At 32.6% G+C, this 9,795-nt stretch overlaps 1 protein-coding gene across 1 annotated transcript in view; it reads right to left on the reverse strand.

The window, feature by feature from the left end:
- Nucleotides 1–7,811, reverse strand: part of LOC149221494 (transcription factor ABORTED MICROSPORES-like) — a 106,053-nt gene extending 98,242 nt beyond the window's left edge. The window contains exon 1 of the mRNA XM_089387392.1: nucleotides 6,612–7,811. Within this exon, the coding sequence (XP_089243518.1) occupies nucleotides 6,612–7,811 (1,200 nt within the window). The remainder of the gene's footprint in view (nucleotides 1–6,611) is intronic.
- Between the last annotated feature and the right edge of the window lie 1,984 nt (nucleotides 7,812–9,795).

The following is a 9,795-nucleotide window of genomic DNA, read 5'->3' on the forward strand; positions in this document are numbered from 1 at the left end:
ACCCATAGTGATGAACAAAGTGTTTTTTCTCACCCTATAACAATTACACCCACCCTAACAAGTGTGGATGTGTATATACTTCAAGGAAATTCAATCCTATGCAAAATAGATCTTTCTATCTCATCAGTATGAAATTTATGTTGTGTGTATACACTTTGATAAAATAGTTTTAATTACCTTAGTACAAATAACGTATTAAGATTAGCCTCTCGCACAATTTTAGTGTGCATCCCTCGACTACAGGAAATCCTAAACTACTTCCACATAACTAATCTTAGATATTCTCTCAAATTGTATACAATCTTATACTACTTCCAGACAACCAATCCTAGATTCCCTCCCATTATAAATGTTACTAGTGTCTTCGCGATTTCCCTATGGTTGGGTAACATTTCATTAATCATCTAAGAGAGGTCCAAAGCGCAACAAGGAAGAAAGGGAGATAGGGAAACTACACATCTAGACTACCTTGGAGAAAAAGCACTAATAAGAGAGAGTCATACTAAAAATATGCATCAAAGAAATCCCATTGTCAAACAAATTTTCCTTGTGAATAGTTTTTAACTATAATAGTCTTGGAAGGAAGGCATTAGTGATGTTGAAGGGATAGATGTAGTGACAAACAAGCACACAGTGAAACTTTGCAATGTTAAGCAAGGAATAAATCCAATAGTTGTCAATAGTTATGCAATATATTTATAGCATTTGATATACCACGTTTTGGTTACATAAAATTTCAATATAGCTTAGAAGTTACTAATAATTAAGTCGTAGGTGTGGTCTATTTGAATTTTGGCTTGAGGAATTTTGATTTTTAAATAAATGAGTGGACAATATTTGATTTCAACATAATATTATTCATCTAATGCATCATCCAATGAATGATATGAAAAGGAGTTGAACAAATTTCCACTTACAAACCCAAAAATAACCTATTAAATTTAAATATAGTTTACTTATCCTTTCTAACCGTCATCACAATTGAATCATTTGATATGATTCAATTTGGTTTCAATGAATCGTTTGATTTGGTTTCAATGCAACGGCAATCGATAACTTTGGGCAGTCCAACACCCAAGAAACCTGACATATTTGAGTCTTATACCATTTGCAAGAAAATACGTTTCCCATTATTTTTCAAGAGTAAGGTTGAGGAATTTTGGTTTTCAAAAAACAAGTGGACAATATTTTGATTCCAAGAGAATATTTTTCGTCTCAAATGAAAGAATAAGAAATTTAAGTTAAATATAATTTATACTCTCAACATTGGAATCGAATCAAATGGTTTCGTTTGGTTATGCTATGAATACCTAAACTGTCGATTAGGTTTTTTAAACTCTTCAATACTGACTTCTCGTATTAATTGTATAGTATGCAATTCCAAAATATAAGCAGTGTAATAACAGGGTGACTGTCTGTCATCCCTTTTAAATTTCAATGGGTCTTCATCTCCGAATTTCCTTATATTTCGCTCCTCTTCTTCTTCCTAAGTCTCTCTTTATATTGGTGTCTTACAAGCCCAAACCCATCAGTTTCTTCCTAAAAAGACGTGTCAAGCCCTGAAAAAATCCCTTTGTGCCCATCTCTGATCAAAATATCACCACTCTCACCATCCCCACAAGATTCTTGAACCATCCAGAATGAGAGCCGTTGCGGACACCTAGTCTGCCGTTTTCACCCTTAATAAACTGATGGGTATACATGATATTGTTTTTTCAAATCTCTCTCTCTCAGAATTTAGGGTTTTGTTGAAACAACTAACCGACACGCAACAGTCGGATTCCATGTATAAGATTGGCTAGTACAACCAATATTGTTTCTGTGAGTGATTTTCAATTTTGCATAAGATGTGCAGGTGACCCACATAACAATTAAATGGACGTAAAATTGAGGAGTATTCTCATCGTAATGATTGCAAGATACTAAAGGATTGAAGTCAAAGGGTCGATGCTAGCTAAGGACCCATAAGCATGGTTAGATATTTTTTTATCACTAAAGTTATAACATAGAACATCTTCGTTTGATCATAAATGGTTACTATATAACCTTATGTATTAACTATATATATTTTATCCTAGTGAGGAGGATAGTAAATGAACGTTTCACTACTTATATTAACTAACTTATAAATGGTTATTAACTTCATAATTTTTTAAGATATATGAATTACGCTTACAGGATAAGATAGAAGGCATTTATAATATGAAAATCGTATTGAACTCGATAGCATCTTAGGGAACCAAGTGCATTACTTTTAACAAAGTAGGCTGTTTATAATTGTTATAACCGGATAGCAAAGGTTAAGTGAAAAATTCCTTATAAAGGTTAGGTGAAGAATTCCTTATAAGGTAAAGATCAAACATTTCCAAGTTTCAAATTATGGATTTCTCTAATTGGTATTAGAAACTTTGTCACCCGTTCGCAACAAAATAAATAAATTGTAATAATGCAGGTTATTATAGTTAATTACCTTATTATTTAAGGTGAATAAATTGTAATAATGCATGTTATTATAGTTAACTAAGTTATTAATTAAGGTGTTATATAGTAGATACATTTTTAAAATTAGTTGAAGGTATGTGAGGTATTATATTGTTTTTTTTAATATATTTTTATTTATGTATAAAAATAAGTATGATTTATTTAATAGGTGGATAATAGAATATGGACTTTGAAATTATATTTGAAGAAATATTTTTCTATAATAACAGTAACACAAAGCAAGGGTTATATAAAACCTTGAATCACTCTATCATTTTTAAGATTATTTATGTGTAAGAAAAATGTCAAAGTTATGAATGATGTTATATGCAGGATAAATAAATTGCATATATGCACTATTAATGGGCATTCCCATTATTATACAACTTTAAAATTTATTGGTATCAATAACAAAAGATAATAATGAAGAGGAAAATAAAAATAAAAAACTGTGGTGCTTAGTTAGGTGTGAGTGTTACAATTGGTGTGAAGAGGCATTGTCCCTCACCTTGCTAAGACACTTCCCTCAACCAACTCTACAATGGAACATGGAGACTATGCAGGGTTTGTTGCACCCTTGATCATGCGATAGTGGGACAACCTAAGGTCATTCATTGGGAAATTCCTATAGATTTAAGGAGATATATAAAAACGCTATCATAATGAAGGAGTTAGAAAAAAAGGGCAAGAAAGTACTTGGTAGGTAATGGTGGTGCTACTTTAATGAAGAACAACAAAAGTAAAGTGATCCTCACACCAATTACTCTAAATGCATAGCTTGAGAAAGGATGAAATGTGAAAAGAGTAGAACTTATGCCTTAATCCATTACATTTTAAATGGCATGAGATCTATTAAGAATAAATGATGGAAATCTCAAATTTGAAAAGAGTAGAACTTATGCCTTGTCCATTACATTTTAAATGACATGAGATTTATTAAGAATACATGATGGAAACCCTTATGAAGTCTAATGACATAAGATCTAATGTGGAAAAAAAGCCCTTATGAAATCAAACAACATGAGATCTAATATGAAAAAAAAAAAAAAAAAAAAAAACAAAAACTTATGAAATCAAATAACATGAAATCTTCTATAGATAACATATTGCAAACTTTTCAAACCATAAATTTACTAAACTTAAATATCTAATGATATAAATACTATAAATAATAAAAAAACACTTACATAAATTAAAAAACAAAACAATTATATAATTATGATTATCTGAATCTAAAAAATACATATATTTGTTTAGTATTTACTTTACTCTAAATTATATAAAATTACAAAATTATAAAAAATAATTAAAATTAAATTAAATGTTTATTAAAATATAATAAATATAAAGTATGTATATAAATTTTAAAAAATAAATAAATTAATGTGAAATGACTAGAAAACGTTGCAGGTCTAAAATTCAAAATTAAAATCCCAAGACTACCGAATCATAACAATATTAACTTGAAATAATATGCATTTCATTAAGTTAATAAAAAAAATTAAATAACAAAACAACCCAAATTTAATAATATTTTTATATTTATATTTATAAACATTTAAACTGATAATTTTAAATTATAAATAATTTACATGGATGAAAACACAATAATGTGATTAGACATATACATGTTATTCATATACCAATAATATTATTTCTTACTTTTAAAATATATATTTATTTAATATTTTTTTTATACAATTTCAAAATGTCTACATTATTAAATATATGATTCATAACATTCTAACTTTCCACTTTTCTTGGTCGCCTTCCATTCCTTTTCCAGAAGTCTGAAACTTTTCCTTACCTAACAAAAACTCTTTTAATTATTTATGTATTCAAGCTTATGTGATCTTTTAATTATTTCTCTATTCAAGTTTATGTGATCAATAATAAATTAAATAAAGTTTTATGGTAGAAATCATATGAGAGAACCAACAAGTGTGGTTCATCATTAGGACCAGATGCAGACCATGGCAAAGGCTTAAATAGAGAGCAATGTAAAGACATAATTTCAAGTAACAACTATATTTGAACAATAATGTTTAAATTATAATATTAATTTATTAATATATTAAAAACAAATATTATTAAGTAACTGCTATAGTAAACGGCTAGTTTCTAAAAAAATATGTAAGTAACTGCTATAGTAAACGACTAGTTTCTAAAAAAATATGTAAATAATGATATTATTTCATTAATATATTAATGAAATAAGAAACATAAAAATATTCATAATGATCAACCTTCCAATTTAACAATTCTTCTTAAACACACATCAGAAGAGATTACACATAATTTGTGTCAGAAGATTACACCGACGTTGTTGTATGTGTGTTGCAACGTTGAAGAGTTTGGCACGCAACAAGGATTTATACCTAAAACCTTTATATTCTCAAGTAACAAAGTGGAGACATGTTTACTGATTTATTGAATTAATAGGCGTATTTTACTGTTTAGTATAAAGGACAAATATGATTAATTTTTTCAGTTTTGTCCTTTAAAAGAAAAGTATATTTTTCCTAATATTTAATGTAAAGTTTATAGATATATATACCCCCAATATATATATATATATATACAACAAGGATTTATACCTAAAACCTTTATATTCTCAAGTAACAATGTAAAGTTTATAGATATATATACCCCCAATATATATATATATATACAACAAGGATTTATACCTAAAACCTTTATTTTCTCAAGTAACAAAGTGGAGACATGTTTACTGATTTATTGAATTAATAGGCGTATTTTACTGGTTAGTATAAAGGACAAATATGATTAATTTTTTCAGTTTTGTCCTTTAAAAGAAAAGTATATTTTTCCTAATATTTAATGTAAAGTTTATATATATATATATACCTCCCAATATATATATATATATATATATATACAAACCCTGCGCGCCCCCCCCCCAAAATATATATACAAAACTAAAAAATAAAAAATATGGTTTATTTTATATTTATATATATATTGATTGTATATATAATATTTTAATATAGGTTATGGTAACAAATATATTTTAATTTTAATTTTAAATATATTTTTATATTTTATTTTAATGTAGATTTTAAATTATATATTAATAAAATAATTAATTATGAAAACATTTAAATACAAAAATGTGTAATTTACTTTATTTTTAATATGGAATTGGAAATAAATATTTAAATTAATATAGATATATTTTATTTTTTTAATGTGAAAGTTTCATTTTAAATATAAAATTTAGAAAGAAAATTTGGAAAGAAACAAATTGTCCTTGCTTAAATTCCTCTCGACACTCTCATGAATCCAAAGTTGAAAATAAATCATCTTAACCTTCAACCAATTGTTAAAATTATATGGACTTCAAATAATTTAGAATTTCAGCTTTCCTTATCATTCAAATAATGTATGGTTTCATTTTAATTTTTTAAGTCTCACAATTTTTACCCACTATCAAATAAATTGTAAGATTTTTGAGATACACAGATCTAGATCTGCAAAACAATAAACAAGCTTGCAAGAGAAGGAAGGAAGCAAGCAAGAATTGAAAAAAGAATAAAAAATTGATTCTACAATATTAGTTTTAGAATAAATACATAAAAGCAACTAAGTTAAGCTTAGTTGTACATGCAATAACTAAAGCTAACTAAAGCTAAGTGTGCTTTATCTTATGTTAATGTGTACATGTGCCACATGCAAGCAATAAGTTAACTGGAGCTAATCTAGGTGCATGTACACCAACACAGCTAGTCTAAGTGCATGTACACCAACACCCCCCTTAAGCATAACTTAGGTGAGTGTGATGCAAATTGAATGAGTCCCGGCAACACGGCCATTTTAGGTACCCATATACAATGCATAAAAAGGAGGAAAGAGGGAAAACCTAGTGGGAAGAAAACCCCCCCTCAAAATATAATGCAAAAGTAGAGAAAAGACAACTGCTAGGCAGTCGTGTCCTTTACCCCGAGACGATCTCGCAGGAATCGAAAATTCTGCTCAGTGAAAGTCTTGGTGAAGATGTCAGCAATCTGCTCGGAACTAGGACAGTACTGAAGATCGATGATCCCATCATGATTGAGTTCTCTAATGAAGTGCATGTGGATGTCGATGTGTTTGGTCCGCTGCCGCTGCACTGCTTCCTTGTCCCTTTGTCGCTGCACTGCTTCCTTGTCCCTTAACTCCGCATTGAAAACATTCAAGACCAGGCCTCTGAAGGAAGTGATATTGGCGTTTATAATATCGAGACCCAGTGCGTCCATTGCGTGCATTAATTTAACAAAACCACCCACTCGCTTTTCACTGAATATTCTCAGGTTGAAAACATGTGCATCAACCTGGCTCACTTCAATCTGCATAGTTTGAACTGTTTCTTCAGTTGCATTTCCTGGACCTTTTGTCAGATCTATCTTAGCAACGCATCTCGCATGGGCTTCGTCATCTAGGGTTGTTTGACCACCATTTTCCAAATTAGGCGGAGTTGTAGGGTTTCCCGCTTGAACGTCAATTTCATCCAACTCTTCTTGGAGTTCCTTCACCTGCTGCTGCAGTTCCTTGATATACTCAATAACATCCCCTAATATTGAGGCCCTGTCCATCTTGGTGATCTTGGGAACCAATGCGCGTAAAGCATAAAGCCTTTCGTTGAGCTTTTTCCTCCGCTTGCGTTCAGCTACCAAGTTCTTGGAGAGATGTCTTCTGCCAGATCGGCCTGCAGCTTTCTGGTCATCGTCATCCTCCATTTGATCGGTGCAGTCTGAAGAGTCTGCTCGTGAGATCTCTTGTTTGACATCTTTATCCTGAACCTCTTTTGACAAACCACTCATATGAGGGGATTCAGTGAGGCCATGCCCGCGAGGTAGTGAATTGTTCCTCATCGGTAAGCCTGCCTGTTGAATGTCTTGCAGAGAAACTGGATCGATATGCATGGCGGGTGGCTTTTCCGCATGATTAATGGAATCGGCAGATCCTTCATAGAAGTCGTTCTTCTGCTTAATTTGGCCAGAGGCCGCCACTTGTGGCTGCAACTGTTGCCCGAGGAAATTAAGATGCGGCGTGACCATGTGAATAGACAGTTGCGACTCTGATAAAGCCCTTTCTGCGTCCCAAGGTACAGAAGAATCTCCTGTAGCTGCAGGGAGCCATGGTAGAGTACCGGCAGCTTCGCTCACGGATCCAAAGCCACAGCCACCGAGGCTTGGACCAGGTGAAGCACCGAATAAATTATTCGTATCATACATCTGAGGAAGCCACGGATCGCACTGCGTGAATACAAACTGCATAAGAGCTGCGTTCTCTGCGACCTTGCGAGATGCAATCTTCAAATTGGTTTGCATGTCATAAATGCTCACGGAATCTGGGGTAAATTCCACTTTCCTTCCGCTGCCTGTGTGTGTCATCTGATACACTGAGAGAAGATTCACAGAAAGCCTTGGAATATGCAAGACATTTTCAAAACTTCCATCTTCGAATTGCACTCTTCCTTGTCCAGTTGCTGCAACTGCAGAATTATCCCCCATGAGAATGGGAGGACCTGAGTATGCATGTAGAGAAGAAAAGGATTCCTTTGAAGAAGCCATATGATGTGAAGCTCCTGAATCGATGATCCATTCTTGTGGTGCAGAATGAAGAGCAATCAAAGCATGCCCATTACCTCTTGGATCTGGTGCTTTTTCTCCAGACTTCTTCTTAGCATTCTCAGGAATGTGGTCTCCAAGATTGTGTTGCTGGAGTGTCTGCGCCATAAGATCTATAGTCTTCTTCATGCATGCAGATTCAGGATGAAAACCATGGTGGCAATAATTGCACATTGATTGCCCTTTCGTTCCTTTCCTTTCCTTTGAGCCAGATGATCCATCAGGGGGTTTGGGATGTCCTCCCTTTCTTGGATTAGGATCCTTCTTCCCTTTTCCTTTCTGATGGTCTTTGGAATTTGCCTTTCCTTTTGCATGCACAGTAAGTGCATGCGCTTTGGAATTTTTAAGTGTGCCCATTTTGATGAGCTTATCTTGCTCATGCATCAAAGACTGAATAAAAGAATCCAGTGAGGGCATCTTCCAAGCTGCACCAGTTGTAGATCTGACTGTGTGGAATGTAGAGACGAATACTGCATACTCTGGACCAAGTTTTGATAAAATGGAAAGAATCAACTGATTTTCTTGCTTGGATTTGTCGATCCCGCATCCTTTCAGCTGAACCAACAAGGCTTTATACCTTGTGAAAAAATCTTGAATGTTATCAAAGTTTCTCGATCTAATGAGTTTAACTCATTTTCGAGAATGTGACCTTGCATTTCATCTTGTTTTCCAAACAATCCTTCCAATTTTTTCCATACTTCATTTGGAGTTGAACATGATTCAACATGAAATAGCAGTTCCAGAGAAATAGATAAACATAGGATGCCGAAGGCCTCGTCCATGCGATTGAAATATCTTGTTTTCTCCATTGCCGATGTTGGTTCAACTTCCGTTTACATGGTTATTCGAAATAAGCCTCTACTTCTGAGATAAAGTTGAATCTTTGGCTTCCATTCGAAATAATTATATGGAGTGAGAATTGCCAATTGTGGAAACTCCAATTTAGACTCCATTCTTTGTTGTTGCTTCAATCTTCTGAACCTGCAAATAAAATTGCTTGTGCACTGATTACAAATCCCTGCGCTCTGATACCATGTAAGATTTTTGAGATACACAGATCTAGATCTGCAAAACAATAAACAAGCTTGCAAGAGAAGGAAGGAAGCGAGCAAGAATTGAGAGAAGAATAAAAAATTGATTCTACAATATTAGTTTTAGAATAAATACATAAAAGCAACTAAGTTAAGCTTAGTTGTACATGCAATAACTCTTGGGTATTTTTAAATGGGAAAATACCAAAACCAACAAAATATTCACCACAGAGACAATGCTCTGTTTCTTCTGTCCAGGATCCTTTGACAGGGAACCTCTTAAAACCAAATTAACTCAGAAGACAGCATTACACAGTTGCAAAACATTTCTATTAATTTAAGAACTGAAAGACTGAAAACAAAGCTCTTTTGCTCTCACAGATTTTCCATTGCTGTGGAAATTACATAAACTTCAGTTTTACAATGGGGAACAAAAGCATTACATCCCCTGTAGTATTCCAAATTATCGCACTGCTGTGCACCAAAAAAAACGCCCACACCACTGTGCGCTACCGCAGCCACAATACACATTACATAAAAAAACTTTTTACACACAGACTTACGTAACGATATATAAAACATATATAAAAAAAAACTATATAAAAACATATGCCCATAATGATATTAAACATATGCCCATAACGATATTAAAG

The sequence above is a fragment of the Pinus tabuliformis genome, chromosome Q, assembly GCF_031772625.1.
Source record: "Pinus tabuliformis cultivar Carrire ecotype Pingquan chromosome Q, CPIR1, whole genome shotgun sequence".
Classification (NCBI taxonomy): Eukaryota; Viridiplantae; Streptophyta; class Pinopsida; order Pinales; family Pinaceae; genus Pinus; species Pinus tabuliformis.